At 41.9% G+C, this 17,880-nt stretch overlaps 1 protein-coding gene across 1 annotated transcript in view; it reads left to right on the plus strand.

Annotated features, from left to right (window-relative positions):
- Positions 1–4,002: 4,002 nt before the first annotated feature.
- LOC119031108 (sodium/potassium/calcium exchanger 3) overlaps positions 4,003–17,880 on the plus strand; it is a 29,979-nt gene continuing 16,101 nt past the window's right edge. Inside the window, exons 1-2 of the mRNA XM_037119310.1 lie at positions 4,003–5,785; positions 13,619–13,729. Coding sequence (XP_036975205.1) covers positions 5,680–5,785; positions 13,619–13,729 — 217 coding nt within the window. The 5' untranslated portion in view covers positions 4,003–5,679. The remainder of the gene's footprint in view (positions 5,786–13,618; positions 13,730–17,880) is intronic.

Here is a 17,880-nt window from a genome sequence, read left to right on the forward strand (position 1 = left end):
AATCTGGTTCATGCTGTCAGACCTTAATCACACAACCATGTTTGTTATTCTGCTTTCTGACACCGTTCGCTGCCTTATAACTCTTATATAATAACTCCAGCGTTATAATGAGTCATATATGAGTAAAAGTAAAGATAATGTGTTGAAATATTACTGTGGTAGACGTGAAAGTCACACATATGAATAATACTTGAGTGCTGAAAGTAGTTCAAATAAAACAAACAAATATATTTACAGTATTTGCATGCAACTTTCTGCAAATTCTGAATTTTAATTTTTTCTTCAAAACAACACTGTCGCTTGAAAGTTTGAAACAGAGGAATAGAAATCATAGGGGAGACCAGGTGCAATCATAAAAAATGTTGATTTTGATGTAATTCCTCAGAATCTTCTAGGACTAGTTGGTAACACTTTGCATGTAGGTAAATTTGGTCTCTGCTCTACTTGTTAATAGTCATCAAATGTCTTTACAGTCAATGTGAGAGCTCACTGAAACATCACGAACATCACATCTGCCCCCATACGCAGAGGTGATTGTAACAACACGTCACACACTCGTGTTAAGACAGAGACAAATTCCCAACAATATTGGGAATATACTTACCTTTTTACCATTTGCTGCCAAAAGGGGGAAACAAAGACACCAAGACATAAACGTAGACATGCTGGGCAAATATATAGACAATAAACAATTACAATTACTGTCATCAGCAATGATATTTGATAACACATAAGAGTCCAGGAGTTGATAGTATGTAGAATGATGTAAGGTTATGTTGGGTTATAGTGTGTTTGCACATTTGTATGCAAGGTGGTGACATTTGGCGACAGGTGTCTGGGTCAGAGTGAGGCGTATGAGCAGCCGAGTGAAGGGATCAGCAAAGTTATTACAGTTGGAGGTTAAAATCAATGCGGACCAATTTTTATGTCACTCCGTCTGCTGGTTGGTGGCACATTTCAGAGGAGATGTCAACAGGATTCATCCTCCTCTCACTGTGTCTCATCAGTGCAGCAACTAAATAAAAACACGTCTGATTGAGATTCGGCCCCGGGGACGTGAGAAATAAAACGAGCCTGTCCTCACAGAGACACACGTAGAGATTCAGAGTGAGATAATGCAGATTTAAAACAGTTTGATTGGATGCACGTTTCCCTCCTTCCTGGACTGATACGGCATGAGGTAAGACAAATACTCTTTCCAAACCATAATACAGCACGACAACATCATACAAACATTTCCCAGGGCTCTGTCCTCTGGAAGGCTTTCCCTAAACACCAGCCGCAGAAAACCGCTCCATCTTCCCTGCCCTGACACCAGGAGGAGGACTGATGACAACAATGCTCCGGCCTATGTCTTTATTTGGGGTTGGAGCAGCGGGACGGAGTCTTCACTAGGGGCTGTGTGTCACACACAGCTCAAGGGCTTAACGCCAGTTTGACTCATCCGTGTTCTGTAAATACAGAGGCCACGTGCTGCTGTGTGTGTGTGTGTGTGTGTGTGGGTGGGTGGGTGTGTGTTTAGACTCCTAGTTTGTGGGGTTGTATATTGTATTTTTTTAATGGCCAGGCCACTGTTGCGCCACACATGACAAGGAGATGAGTTTGCCTGCAACATCACTGTGCTCCTGCCATAAATTAGATTATAGTCAGATTACACAGGTTTGATCAATATCACACATCCACAGATACGAACAACAGATACATATTTTATTTATGAGATCAGCTGATGTTTGGAAAATACAACCAAAGGGTTAATTTATCTGTGGAATTAAATTTCCTTGTTGGGGAAAAGTTTGGCTTCAGTGTGTTTTTAACATAATCAAGACGGTTTAACAAACTTGTTCAGGGAAGAAAATTTACAAACTGGACTCGATTTAAAAGACAAATTGTTTTACTGTAGCGCCACAAACGAAGACACACGTTTAAATGTGTTTATGTGCAATAAGCAACAGCCGTACTTGCAAAGCGTGCAACCTGTTAATGAGTGATGCAGCTCATAAAACCAGCCCTGCAAGTCAATGATAAATGAATCAGAGTCAAACTCTGCAGTTAAACATTAAAGAACGAGCTCACTGAGGTTGTTTTTCCACTCTTTTTTTTTTTTTTTTTAGGCTTTTTGAGGTCTTAATTTTCAGTAGAAGACATTAACCAGACTGCTTCTCCTGCAGAGCACATCTCACTTTTACGCAAAAGGGTTTGTGTACTTTCTCGTTCTTCCTGGGAAACTGGCAGCAGGGTGGATTATTAGCAGACAGCACCGCGGCAGTGTTTCTTAATCTTCACCCTGTTTCTGGAAGGTCTCCATGTGACAAGTAGTCTTTGTTTCTCAAAACAGAATGCGAGCCCGTCGTCTTGACTTTTAACATTTCAGTTTAGAAGTTATTCAAGAGCTGGCGGAGGAGAAATCGTCTGTAGAGGTTAACAGAAAACGATTTACAGTATAAATCAAATTGTTCTCGATACAAGTAGAAAAAATGAGCCCAAAGTTTTGTGTGTTGTAAAATTATGTCATTGAAAGTCACTCAAATCGTTTCACATTCGAAACACAGCATCTTGCCCTACTGACAGATTGTCCACCGTTTTTTTATCAAAGAAAGTATTTTAACTATATTGTCAGGAGAGACATTTTCTGGCAGCTCACAGATGCAGTGAAGCTTCAAAATCTCCTCCTGCTGGGTGCAGATTGCAGGGGGTGGACACAAGAAAACACCTGCACAGACCGTAATTTAAGGCAATAATTAGAAGATAATGAAATGAACCTATAAAGCCAGCCAAAAAAAAAACAAAAAAACAAAAAAAACCCAACACATTAAAGGATCAGCCAGTCTCAGTCACTCCGTCCCAGCCTCACCACCCTCACTGTAAACAGGACGTTGTTGACAGTGAACGTTCCCCCTCTCTGGGACTTCTCGCAAGAGCATTTATAAAAGGCCTCCACATCAAAAAAAGGCCTATTTCCAGCCCTCTCACTGAGGAGGATCTTCTCGGGGGTCGAAACCAGTTGTCGATCTGACCTATTAATAGCGTTAAGTGTTTGCACCCTGAAGGCACCCTGTGGAGGCTCTGACTGGCAGCGCTGTAGGGATATTTTTAAGAATGGGCCCCCGTTTTGTTGCTGTTGTGCACACCACTGAGGACGCACATCGGCACGCGTGGTATCCCACTGATTGACAGATGGCGGTGCTGACACCCAAAGAAATCATAGTAGTGCTCATTCTGAAGCAGTGAAGAAGAAGAAGACCTGGTTGTAAATGAGTCTGCTGTGCTGATGTTTGATGAGAAGAATGAGAAGAAAAAAAATGCACAGGAATTATTTTCTGGTCAAAACACTACATGTAAATATATCTCCTTTAACATCTTTAAAGGGCAACTCCACCAATTTAACACATCAGCACTGTTGATCATTGTTTGTCTAATCATCTTCCAAGTATATTTTGAAAGCACTGGTTCAAGATGGATTTGTGGAACAAAGGTGAAGGTACTACTAAGCCTGTGAAAACAGTTTGAGGGATCTTTGTAAAATCCTAAAAAATAACCCTGATGATTTTCTGGTGATACCACCATGGTTATCTCACTTTCAGCTTGGAAACTTCTTCTTCTTTGATATAAAATCTGTTTTAGAGACTGGAAATGTGGCGTTTGAACGATGAGCATCAACAGTGTCATGAAAAGACTATCAGGTTGCATTTTGGGAAACACAAAACTGAATGTTTTGGAGCTTGAACCAAATTACAGACTACATATTCACATATCTCTGCCTGTTCTGCTTTGAAGAAGTCCCCAAACTATGTATGGCTACATCACAAAATTAGTTTAGAATCACTTTAAAGCAGCTTAAAAAAAATGTAATTTTCACTGCGTCTGGCGCCCCCTGTGGACAAAAGCGGTACTTACACCACCTCTTCCTCACGCAAAAAGCACAGTCATTTGTTGTCAAAGCGTGTTGTTTTCAAAGTAAAACACAATGCATTTTTAATCATACTTTTAATATTTAAACACAGCTGTTTACAGGTTGTGACCTGTTTTACATGTCGACCTACAAATAACAGATGCAGTTGCTCTGTAATATTAAATATGTTGAGAGAGCTGAAGTCATCAGCATTTCCTTGTGATGTTATAAAACATCTGATGACACTTGTGAAGACCATATGTGTAGAAATAGCCAGTCCTCTCAATGATGATCTGGTTACTGTTACTGTTTATTATCTTTCCCACAAAATGTCCTAAAATGAATAATCCTCTTTGTATTACAGATCCTATCAATCCTAAAGATGTCCTAAAGGAAACAGAATGATACTGATGATCACATACTACACAAGCATGATATGGGCAGGTATACAGAGGCACTCAATACATGCACACATACAAGATTTAATTTATTATTAGAAATATAATATATATAGATTAAAAAAAAACTTCTAACTTAAAACCAACTGTACGAGTAAAGTGGTATACATAGCTGCTAGCCTAACAGTCTTGCTACAGGTTGATACAGTTTGACATTTTAACTTGGATAAATGATGATGATCTTTTGAAAGAAAGGAGTGTCGGTCCGGTGCGTCTGACCAGCCCAACAGTGTGGTGCAAGATGGCCAGCACACCACTGGTCACTGTGCCGGGCCTGGTACCAGTTTTTCTGGACGAGCTCCAGTTCTTCAACTGCTGAAACACAAAGAACTGGCTCCAGAGCAGACACTGGTCCCAAACCAGCACCGGAACCGCCTCGGTGGAAAAGGGTTAAAAGAGGCGTATTAAACTTAGACTTTTCAAAACCAGTTGAAAACTCTCTGTTGTTCACCTACAGTTCTCTTGTCTTAATGGATTATATTGATTCACAGAAGTGTTTTTTTCCAGCGGTTCCCACAGCTGCACATTTTCCATCTCTTCCTTCCCCAGTCACACCTAATTAGTGGCACCAGGTGTGTGCAGCCAATCAAGAAGGTAATTGGCGCGAGGAGAGATGGAAAACTGGTTGCAGCTTTGGACCAGCAGTTTGCACCAGTGTGCTTTTAATATGTGTGTTTTTTAACGCTTGGGAGTGGAAACACTGTCAGCAGGAGAGCAGGTGAGAGGGCACGAGGTTCACAAAGGTGGAGGTGTCACCCGCTGATTCCGTGAGTTTGTCGCCTCCTGGTGGCTGGAGGGGAGCGACACACACAGTGCGAGCAGAGAGACATAGAGAGTGGAGCACACACACACACACACACACACACGGAGCTCAGAGCATGTCGCCTCCTGTTGCTGCGCCTGACTGTGGGATCCGCCGTCGACCTTTCAGACTGTCACACACCGGCGCAGAGAGCTTGTTTTTCACGCGACCGCTCGCTACGAGCGACCCGGAGCTTTGTCGGAGTGAAGCAGCGCCTCGTCTGCTCTGAGTCCGGAGAGGGGAACAAAACCAAACAAAACCCAGGCAAGCGTCAGCGGGGATTTTTTTTTTTGGACACAACTTGGTGGAAGAAGTCCGCTCGCTGCTTTTGCTTCTGCTGCTGGCTGCTGCTGCGGGAGGAGGAGGAGGAGGAAGAAGAGGAGGAGGAGGAGGAGGAGGAGGAGGAAGAGGAAGAGGAGGCGGTTTGCTGGCGGCTGCTTTGCTTCGGAGCTGCTCGCTGAGAAAAGTGTGAAACAAGTGTCAGGAAGAGAGCAACAGATGTTTCTCGTCGATATGCGGCCGGCCGAGGAATGAGAGCAGCGGCGGCGAGGCACCGGCGGCCCTTCCAGCGGTTCTGCTGCTGCGGAGTCGGGCTGGTCGCTGTCATTTGGCTCGCTCAGGTCATCCAGGCACCAGGTGAGACCTTAATATAGACATAGAGGCTGCGCGCGCCTGCGTGCGTGCATGCGTGCGTGCACAATAATTATGATCCTATTGACACTCTTCTGATTACAGTGGACTTGTAATATCATGTTGATGTTTGTTTGACAGCCTCGTATAAAGAACTCTGCAGGTTACTGAGGAGTATGTAAAGTGTGCACACGACATGCATGTTGCATTTTTAGATGGATTTACAGACACTGGTGTGTGTGTGTGTGTGTGTTTGCTATGAAAAGAGCCAGACTTGCTCCCCTGGGTTTGAATGGAAAAAGGGGGGGGGGGAATTAAATATGATGGTGTAAGAGCACATGAGGAACCACAGAAGAAGATCCAGTCAAAAGGAAATGAAATTGCAAGAAATAGTTCCCCCCCTTGCACAATCTGAAACTGATAAAACTGTTATTGCTCTCAGCAAAATTTGAATCTGTGGAAAATAATGTGTCGTCCATGTTTTCAGAGCACAAAATGCAAATCTTCATCTTCATTTGGATCTATGGATGTGTGTGTGTGTGTGTGTGTGTGTGTGTGTGTGTGGAAATGTTTGCTGTGAAATGCACAGACGCTACTGTTAAAAGCTTCTGTTCCTCCACCCGTCATCCTTCTAGTAGATCAAACATCCAGTTGTCTAAGTAAGAGAGAATGCAGACACGCAGAGGTTTTTTTTCTGATGCCTCATCTCCAAAGTAACAAACCTCTCCGACCCTCTGAAGCGCCCTCATTAAATCTAAAATATTCAAATCTTGTTATTTTTTTCTCTAACGTGACTGACTGCCAGCCTCCTCCTCCTCCTCCCGTCCTCCTGTTCACACTGCAGGAAAAGGTGACAGGCTGCCGATTATATAAAGCAGACCCAAATTGTGGCGTGTATAAATCCAATCACCGGGGGATAAGTTCAGTTGTGGGCTATTGTGGATCCACCAGGCGTTCATTGGACGTTTTTTATCTTTTCATCCTCAGAGGAAGATACCGTATTTGACATCAGATCATTAACGCTTTTTGTGGCTCCCTGAATAAGACCGCCTGCCTTTTTTTCTCAATTTATGCGTTTTCTCAGACCATTGTTGGCTGATTTCTCCAGCAAGATAATTCCTCATCAGCCGTGACAGCAAAATTAATTGTAAAATACTAAACGTGGTGAATACAGAACACCTGTAAGATGACATGCATAGTCGTGGACGTCACATTGGATTTCATTATGATTCAAGTGAACATATACGTCTGCCTTCTCCCTGAAATAATCCAGTATTATGCACCAGACCCATCCGTTATCTCTCCTGGTAATAAGTGAAGTTTGAGTCAGATGCTTCAGTATTGCGCCTAAAGGCATCACACTCACACACACACACACACACACACACACACACACACACATGCCTCCCACCCTTCAGCTCATTATCCCCTCATCACCTCCGCTGTCGTGGTCACAGACCGTCACACACACTCATCAGCTGCTTCAGCACCAACGTTTTTTTGTTTCTTTACGAGTGAACTTTTGGTTTTGTTCCGCGTTGGGCAGTATTGCGCGCTGTCCTTTCTGTTGAAGAGTGTCCCGGTGAATGAGCCGTGTCATTAATATTTATACTTCACCTTTAAATTATGAGTGTTGCCATCGAGCAGAAGAGGTTTTTTGAATCGAGACCAAGGTCGCTCAACTTAAACCGTATAAAAAGCACCGGGGGGGAGGAGGCAGAGCAATGCGGTCTGCTGTGTGTAACGTCGACAGGCCGCTTACTCTCACAATATGTGGAAAATATGACACATACTGAGGCATCCTGGATAACGCCGCTCTCACAACCATTTAAGGATGTAATGATCCGACGCTCGCTATCAATATTGTTCTGATTCTGGCAAAAAAAAAAAAACTCATGGTGTTATGACCGAGCCGTAAAGGCAACAATCTCCAAGAGCAAACTCCATTCAGATGTCGACAACGCAGAGCTGATAACGGATTAACTCGGCACGTTTCTGTGTTGAAGGTGACCATGTTCCATGTTGGCAAACTACACTGGTCATCATTTTCATCTCCAAGAATGCTAAATATTTTAGAAAAGGCAGCTGAAACATAAGATCCCCCGTGATTAGCATCGAGCTTAGCATTGACAGATGTTTGACTCGTACAAAATAAATATGATCTTTTACACGTGATACTAAACCTGCAATAAGTGTTTTGCTTTCTTTCTTTCTTTTTTTTTGGCTAGAAACAAGCTTTTTTTTTTAAGCTGATATAGTGAACAGTTGCTTATTGAAACATCCAGCAGGCATGAATCAAATTGTCATTACAAGTCATGTTTGACTCTCCTTTTTAGCGTCTTCAGCTGCTAAATGTGCAGACTTACCCTGGCTGAAATCACTAACTATCCACTATACGGTCGACTATACAGTACAGTGTGTCCGACAATGCATCATGAAAAGTAGTGTGCAACCAATAGTCACTAACCAAGGATTGGATACCATCACGCATCGCGCTGGAGGGAAACAAAATGACTAAAAGTTTTTTGTCGTTTGACCGTTGAGCTCAGTATATCGTCCTCTAAGTAGAACTCTGTAGGTGGTGAGGAGGAGGAAGTGATGAGTGGGTGAATTCAGACATCACTTAGTCAGGTATGTAACATAATGATTAAGTTAATGTACTTATTATGTATTTATTTTAACCTGAACCGTGAGCTTTACCTGAACCTAAGCAAGACGTTTTAGTACTGCAACTTAAGTGAGCTGCAACAATTTCACAGTGTTAAACCACAGGACGACAAAGATCCATGACGTGTCGCTGGTACTCTCAAATGTTCATACGTTGTTTTGGGAGTCATTGACAATCAACATTTTTTTCACATGCATGTAGCAGTGATCCATTATTAATGTAAAAAAATATATATACTGTACATACTACTATTTCTAGAACACCCTCCAATGGGGATCCACCCAGAGAGTTAGATGGGCTGAAATTTGGCCAATTTTTCCACAAATGTGCACAAACACTGGTGTTCAGAGAGCAAATCTTTGAACCATCAGAGCTCCATCAGCATGCTTTATTATCATATTGGTCCTTGAAAGTGAAAAGTTGAATTGTGCCATACAAGTTTACACACTAAATAATGACAGCAGGAGCAAGAGACGACTTAGTTATAGTATAGTTCAGATAAAGCGTCTGAACTACACTATACTACACAAACTGCATGTTTTATTGTTTTACTTCTTTTGGGGAGGAAGCTCTGATAGCACTCAGAATCCTGATTTGAACATTTGAAGATTTTGCAGTTTAGGTGTTTGTGTTTTTTTTCTACTCTGAACGTGGTCCTCTCTACGGTCAGGTGTTATGTAACTGTGATTTAGATCTCATTTAAGGTCAAATCAAATGTGCATCACCTCTCTGTTTACTGCAACTCGACACTGACTAAGTGTTCAGTCTGAATGTCAGCGGAGGTCTGGAAGGACTTGCTCCGTTATCTACGTGGAAATGTAGCTCAGAGTGTTGGACTGACGTCCAAATATTATTTTTATAAAGTATAATCAACAGACTCGGGTTTCAGATGCAGCCGTGCTCACCTGCATTGCCACTATTGAGGATTTTCACAGTCAGAGACATTTACTACCACAGGCTACAGTCGTGCCCTGTGGAGGCAGTGGACCTGTTTGGGGTAAGACCTGAGGAAGCCGGTCTGTCCAGTCGATGTGTGATTGATGGGATCAAATGTCTTGTTTCTGCTGAAGACTTGAGGCAACAGCGGTTTGTCTTTCCTGAAGGGGACAGATGATAGTGTATGGCTTTCCATGATTTCTTCTTTCAGGCCACGTTAAAATCAAATAGATGCTATTTAAGGAATTTGAAGAAGTAACATCATTTGGTTCATGGAATTCGTTAGATTTTGACTCAAAAAACTGTGATAAAAATCTCCACGTTACGCATTAGGAGATATGTGACGCAGCTTGGAGCTTCTTCACTGTGTGCATTGTTTTACTGCAGAGAGATGAATCATGAATGATGTTATTTACACTTAACATCGCAGTATTTACACTCACCTTTCTGCACTCAGCCAGCGTGTTTATGTTGAGGAATGTGGCAGCAGGATTAAGATATTTCCATACAAACACCACATTTCATGTTTCATCAGCTTCCATCGCTGATCCTTCTGGAGTCTCTTTCCCTTCATGTTTACATCTGAGGCCTTCAGCAGACTGTCTTATCTAGAGGAACAATCACTTGAACAGTAAAGTTAGAGGATCGCCAAAGTTATAAGCAGCTTCTAGGTCAAAGGTCAGGGTCAGAGTGACGAAAGTGTTGCTAAGCGCACAGACAGAGTGTGACTTTTGTGATATTCGGGTCCAGTGTGAAAGTTTAACAGCGGAGTTGTAAACATGATAGATGTTATAACACCTTTTTATGAAGTGAAACATTAAAGAAAAAAAAAAGCAAACTGGCTATCTGACGCTGCACAGGCCAAATACTTGCTGTCGTTTAGGCTGTCATCGACTAACTAAATTGATCACAGGGCGAGAGGTGCCAAGATCAGTGCGGTTTACCACCCCGGCTAAACAGTTTCCTGGGGACAAGCTGTTTAGCTTTAGCAACACCAGAACCCTCAAACTAACTGAAGGCCTGGAGGGGATTCAGGTCTGGCAGACGAGCAACACACGAAGGCTGGATCTACAAATGCATGGACTTGCCAAGTATTATTTAAGGAGTCTATTTATGTTTGAATTGATTAAGTCATTACTGTCAGATGAGCCTTAGGTTACATATAAAATAGACGCCGTCTTGAAGAATGTGTTGCCTTGTTGTATAAGTAATTTATGTCGCACTTTATTCTTGCTGGGAGTTGGTGCTTTCTCACTATCAGGGCTTCAACTAAACCATATTTACAGCAAAGGATAATTTATCTGCAAGTTTTGAGATTGATTAATTCATCATTTAAAGGCAGAGTGGTGTGAGAGACATTATAGTCCCGTCAGTAATCCCCTCTTTTTTTTTACCGTATGCATTGTTTTCTGCAAATTAACCTGAATACAGTTACTGTTACTGTTTGTTTATATCCTAACAATGTAATCCTGACACATGTATCCCATTACTCCCCAAGTCTGTTTAAAGGTAAAGGTCATTTTCCAGACCCCACTGTGATGTCTTCTATTTGATGTTGTTGTGTCTAAAAACAGTTCAAAACCCAACCAGCTACAATAAAACATTCAATTAATCAGTTGTTAACGCTGCTTATTCGCCTGTTATGTTAGTCACTTTAGTCATCTGAACCATTGATTAGTCAACTGATCATGGCACCACTAGCCATAAGCCGTGTTTTTGAAATATTCAATATTTCTCCCTCAAGGGACTTCATAAGCTCGGAGTGGACAACAAAATAACATATGACGATATTTTTGACCAAACGCCTGTGACAATATTGTGGGGGTGACACAAAATATTTGCATAATGGGATTTTTGATCAATAGTCATCAGTAATGTGAATATAGTGAGTGAAATACAAGTATTAAAACAAGTAGAACCGGCTGTTAAGTTGAGAAAATGACATCAATTTACTGTTATGAAACCAGGGTAAGACAATATTTCTCGTAATATTTTGAATAGATTGTCTTGACTTAATAACGTACAAATCTGGAAAAAGACACAGAATAATCATTGTAGTTTTTGTTTCCACTGAGACGAGTTGTGTCGTAAGTGTCAGAGACTTCTCCTAGTTGTAAGTGTGAAAACGTTGCAGAGCCATCTGTGGCAGAGACCCATTTGAATTTCATACGAGTCGAGCTCCTCTTGATGCCTCGACATGAAAGCCGCCATGTCTTCTCTCAGCCACGACCGCTGCCCTCTCGAAATGGGCTCATTGAGCTGGAAGGTACAAAGGGACACTACAGCGCCTGGCAATCACGAAACGCATCACAGACACCAAGCTGCCTCATAAATAAGTGTGCAGTGCGTAATAACAGCCTCTCTATCTTCTCACCGCTTGTTGGAAAGATCTCTGTGGGTGGCGGAGGAGGATATCTTAATTTTTTATTTTTTTTTTTCCTGTTGGAGAGATGATGAGACAGACCGATCCGTGGGGAGTCCCTTGGCTGTCGCTGTAGTAAAGCCGTAAAAACTGAAACCCACACAGAGATTAGTGATTGAGGAATGAAATGCAGAGCTGAAACACACACCATAAAGATTTCAGTGGTGATGGCTCAGAACAGCTGACGGCAGCATGGACTGAATTACTGAACATGCTTCTGTCTCCCAGAGCTAGAAACATGAAACTACAGTCACTTGAGTTAAAAATAACACTGGAGACAATTACTGCATCGATAGTAAGAGTGGCAACAACAAGACTTTTTGATTTAAAGATTTAATGATGTTTGTTTCATATTTTGTTCAGTTGATGACTTGCATTATCCCAAATGTTTCCAGATAAGCTCAAACCCAGATAAAGTTTAGACAATATAAACATCAATATAAACAAGTATTAAAAAATCCTAACAACAAGGATACAATATATACAACCAGATGAATAGAAAAAAAAAGTTCTCTAGGACATGTTTAAAAAAAGTAAAGTATAGAAAAGTGATGAAATGGGTAAACAGAAATACACTGACACACCCAAGTAAAGTGTTCAAAGTGTGTTAGCACCATGAATCTGATGTCAGCACAAACCCCAAAAATGTTCAATTCACCTTTTTTTATATAGAAAAATTAATTTAGCGAGATTAAGTGAGATACAGGAACCAGTTAAAGCAGCAGTATGTAGAAATTGGCATTATGTGGGATTTGGCGCATCCAAAATCATGACGTTGAGATCAGTGTTTGATTTCCCTTGTGTCCACCTGTTCATCTAAACATGCATCGGCCGACTGTTTAAAATCATGTGTATGCTGTTATAATATGTTGTGATTAGGATCCTGACTCCTCGTACATCGTGGAAATTGACAAAATTATGTTTTTTTCCTCTCAGTTACATTACATTGCCATCAGTAAACAGCAGACGCTGTCTGACTCTCTCACTGGAGGGGAGGGATGCTGTTTTCTAGGGGGAAAGTTCACTGAAGTCTTGTTCTCGTGGTGACTTTTTTCAATACGAGTTGCCAGAGACAGTAACTACAACAACACTGTAGTGCAAAGACATGCTGAGTTCAAGTGATTTTGCTCTGAATTGCGCCTGGCTCTCTGCCGGTGACAGACGCTGTTTTTTGAGCAGAAATGTGACGAAGAGTCAGTAGGACAGACACGATAACAGACACTTATCCACGCAGAACTACTGTATTTTTTTTTTTCCTCATGTAAGTTTCCAAAGACACTACCAGTTACCACATTAGTCTTGTTTTGTCCTATAATGTTGCTGTGTAGGTAATTTCTCTTTAATTTGAAGGATCTGTCTAGCTGTCAGACTCTGAACACCATCAGATCGATACATCCCTGATGTGCGCTTCCGGCTTTTCCAGTCACACAGACGCCGGCTCGCCTCTGTTGCGGCTCTGATACGACCTCCAGAGTATCGGATCAGAGCCGCAGTGAAACTGTCCCCCCTCTCGGTGCATGATTCACACACTGAAGAGGCAGAGTGAATGGTGCTGGAGACTAAAAGATACCGTACCATCAAAATGATTTTAAAGCTGCTATTTAAGGTGAAAAGTAACTTAATGGTGCTTTAGTGTTAAGTATTTTGCTTTGATAAGGACTAAAATGACTAAAGGATCCCAAGAAGAGTTTATGATGAACAAAGTAATCAACATGATAAAAACCACTGTTAGTGGATCACCGAGCTTTAAGCGTGAGTGTGTGTGGCTGCTTCTGCACTGACGTGACTCCGGTGTTGTTGTTTTTTTTAACAGAGACGGAATCTTCTGGGCTTCAGCCAGGCGTGAACGATGGGATGCTGCGATGGACTCGCAGGCTGATGCAGGAGAAGTCAGACAACCAGAGCCTGGATCAGCCCCGAGCAGGTGAGTCACTCCTCTGTCTGTACCTGGATAGATGCCGTCTGTTACCCCGGGTCAGAACAGCAGAACTCCCCCAGACTGTCTGCTGCACCTCCGTATCGTTCAGTGTGGGGGTGGGCGATACTGACACTATCTGCTGTCACAGCGGGTGTGTGATGTTATATCACAGACAGGGACATCTTATTTGTTAACTATCCTGTGAACGCAGCAACTGATGGATGCGGACGATTCATCACATGATACAATAATGCTATTAATACATCACAGTCATGGTATACACTCAGCGGCCATTTTATTAGGAACCACTACAAATGCAGTCGTTTACTAGATTCTACCTTCATGAAGTTTATGTTTAGTTTTTGTTTCAGCTTAATGGTTTTAGAGCTGTCTGGTCCTGTTATCTAACTCACCCTGACTGATATAAATGGGTTGGACAAAATAATAGAAACACCTGGCAGTATTTAATATTGTCAAAATTACCATGCCTAAATTTGGTCTCTGTAGTATTTAGGATTTGGAAGTTAAAAAACGGCCAACAAGAATTGTTGTAGTGTAGGTTTCAGGAGTGCATTTGTTGTTGTAGTGTGTTTGTGTGTGTGTGTGTGTGTGTGTGTGTGTGTGTGCAGGTAAATGAGGAAGTTCGAGTGTGCGAGAGATTCCTGCCTCTCCCCCTGCAGGTGATCTGAAAGGTCATGCGGACAAAGCGTTGCGTTATTTGTCAGGAGCGACTAGTCAAGTCAAAGCTCATGCACCGAAAAGACGGGGCTCGTGAGGCGAGGCTGCCTGGGTGAACATCAGATCAGATTTTCTAAGGTGGTCTGTCTTTAGCAGATGCCAGGTTACTTTCCTCAGCGCATCGTACTTTGTGCAGTTTGGACGGATCCAAAGTGCTCCTCATGAAATTGTTCCCGAGACATGCAGCCAATCGACAGCCATAATCAGACCTCTGTTTCTCTGGTTTCCCAGGCTGATTAACTGGCTGGCTGACATGAGCCGCATTCATCACAGCTGACAGTTTTATTATTAAAAATTCAGATCGGAGAGGAAATCTCTTTATTGTTCTGTGGGGAGAATAGAGCAGAGTAGATAAAATAACATGCCCGCAATATGAAAAAGCTCCTGCCGCTCTGACAGAATACCATTCTGTATCTTTGGATCATTCGCATTGACTTTAAAGGGTGTGCTGATATTAGGCTGTCAGTCACAGAGCTGTATTGTATGCAAACTGCATGGCCATTGTAGATGTCAGAGTGCAAATTTTCAGGCTTACTGTCACAGAAATAAATGCAAATCAAGTTTTGATAATATACCATGCAAATGGCCTGTTCAGAGTGCACTCATAAATACTGCTCTGTCTACAAAGCGTGTGCGACCTAAAAATACACACACACACAATGAATCATGTCAGGCTTTTAAAAATAGATTTATGTGAAAGACGCTTTCTCGACGTCTCCTGCAGGCAAAGACGTCTGCATGCTGCAGTCTCCCCAGAACTTTTAGAATATATTTGATTCATCACAGCAGTTGGAAAAGATCAGCATGTCAGGGCATCCTAATTTATTTTGCAAAATGTTTACATAATGTGCATCTGGCACTCCGCTGTTCCGTTCGTATCTAAGGTTCGACTTATAATCCTGCATTCACATGATTCCCCGTTGGTCTAAAGTCATTCTTCTGACTTCGATGTGTTCATGAGCTTTTAAGTCGCAATGTGCAAACAAGACGAAGGCTACAAAGCAGATTTTCTTGTATTTTATTGCTTGGACCCTTTCAAGCTGTTTGAACTTTAAAGCTTTATAATACAGTGATTTTTGTCCCAGACTTGCTGTTGCATCACTACGTCCCCTAAAATACTGATAGCAGGACTTATCATCAGCGTTATGCCTCATTTCCACATAGCTCTATGTTGGTATGCAAGTTCTTTAATTTCTATATGAACCTCCGTGAACCTTGTCAACCTCAGCACTTCTTTGTCGCCATGAGTTATTAGTCCTGTGTTTGCCTCAATAAAGCTCCATGTCCATACAAAAACCAAGGAAATTAGCTTCTCCCACGTTTTGTGTTGATGTTTCTGTACATCCATGAAGAAACTAAGTGTACATCCATCATGACGGACACAGAAACTGTGGGAAACAAAACGTTCATGATGATGAAACTCTGATCTGGGTCACTCTACATGGACACCATCCAACGGTTACAAGCTAATATCTAATAAATTGAATAAAATGAATCAACCGAGCTTTTGACTTGCTGCTGACGTTCATCCATCATGTTTCTCTGCAGATGACATCATAGTCTCCAAGCTGTTTGCCAACATCCAAAGTTTCTGAGTTTTTCCAACTCGATGGGTCATTCACATGAATTTTCTCAGTGGATAACTAGACATGCAACATCTGGATTCTTTCAGCCAGTACAGATAACCGATAATTACTTTTAACACAAAAGTGTCAGATTTTCATATATTTCTTTAAAAAGTAGTTCAAAATGTAAGTGAGAGAGGCTCAGATGTAGTGACAAAGACGGATGAGTTCATGTTCTACTGCTCTAGTAAGATTTCTTGTTGACTTTCCTCCTTCACTCTGAGCACTTGTGGAACATGTATTGAATATTCCAGTTGTGTTGTTACATTCTGCTTCTTTTACAACTACTACCACAACTACTTATTCTTCTTATCAAATAGATTTTCCCATTTAATATATCATCATCCTGTTATATATCGTGCATCCCCACCGAGAACCAGCTTCTCCAACTATTCTGACACCCCATGAATGCACCAAGATGCTTGTTTATTTCAAAAGTGTTACATTGGTTTCAAGTAATGTATGGATATTATATCACTGTCATGATATGAGAGTATTCAGTCTTTTGGATGTCATTAAATCAGGATATGTCATAAGCGTTGTATTTTCCTGCTTTTAAAGGCTGCAGTACAGTGAAGTGATGTATGTTCTGTTTTAACCTGATTGTTCTCATGGGTCTAATATGTTTTATCCACTTACTCATCATATTCACATTGCTGATGATTATTGATTTAAAAATCCCTTTGTGTCACGTGTCATTTCACTTTCATTGTGAAAGTGTTAATAGTCATCCCTACAATAATGTCGCAATTTCATTATCGACAATTCCCCGGGTCAGTGAAACAGAGTTGACACATTGCAGGCACCACATATCCTCGTTTTTTTTCCATACAGACTCTCTTCTTCATTTGCTCTTCATTTGTGTTTCGCTACCTGAGAACACACCTCAACCTTCATTGAGTTCCTGGTTTGCAGATCCCCCTCATTATCTCTCACAGAGACACAAGCATACTGTGCGTCGGACGCTCCGCTGTGGTAATACACTGGAGACAGGCTGTCGAACAAAAGGCTGGACAGGTTAGAATAAGACACACCAGTGAGCGCGGCTCCAGGCTCGGGTTGCTGCCCTCTTCCTCAGCAGGCCGTCTGACAGTGATTGCATAATCTGTGGTGTGATTAAAAAGCCTGCCCTGGACCCCGGGGGATATTATCGTGGGGAGTGCACAGTAATGTCCAGCCCCAGGCTCTTCTTTCCCTCTTCTCATCCCTCCGGTGCTTATAACAGGATGGAGACGGTGTTACCCGCCTTCAGCCTTGGAGAGCGTTGTTGCTAGGCAACTGAATGCTAAATTTTGAAACCCAGACAATTCTGTCTTTCAAGCATTAAAAGTGCAAAGCAAGGAACTAAAAATAGATGGCGAGGAGAGGGGCGGCAGGGGCGGACAAATCCAAATGATGCAAATGAAGTAAATGGCTCATATTATGCGTGTGTCGTCGAGGATTGTTATGTTGTTTATTTTGGCATGCGACAGTCAGCTGAGAATAGTATTTTTCCACAGCCATGTTTTGGGGGTTTTTGTGGGAAAGCGTTGAGAAAGAGAAGCTGGCAGATAATCTGACAGAAACTGTTTTGGACTTTTTATCAGGGCAGTCAGATTTTGGATGCCACGCAGAGCAAACAGCAGTCAACTGGAGCGTCTTGTGGATCCTGCCAATGCTCTTTCCCTCTCCATCTGCAAAAGTGACTCCACATTAATTAAAACACTGAGGTTAAAGCTGAATGTCATTCTTTAAAAGAGATGATCCAACAAGCTTCATCCAAAGAAGTTTTTCTGTTGTTGTCGTTCACCGCAG

The sequence above is a fragment of the Acanthopagrus latus genome, chromosome 13, assembly GCF_904848185.1.
Source record: "Acanthopagrus latus isolate v.2019 chromosome 13, fAcaLat1.1, whole genome shotgun sequence".
Lineage (NCBI taxonomy): Eukaryota > Metazoa > Chordata > Actinopteri > Spariformes > Sparidae > Acanthopagrus > Acanthopagrus latus.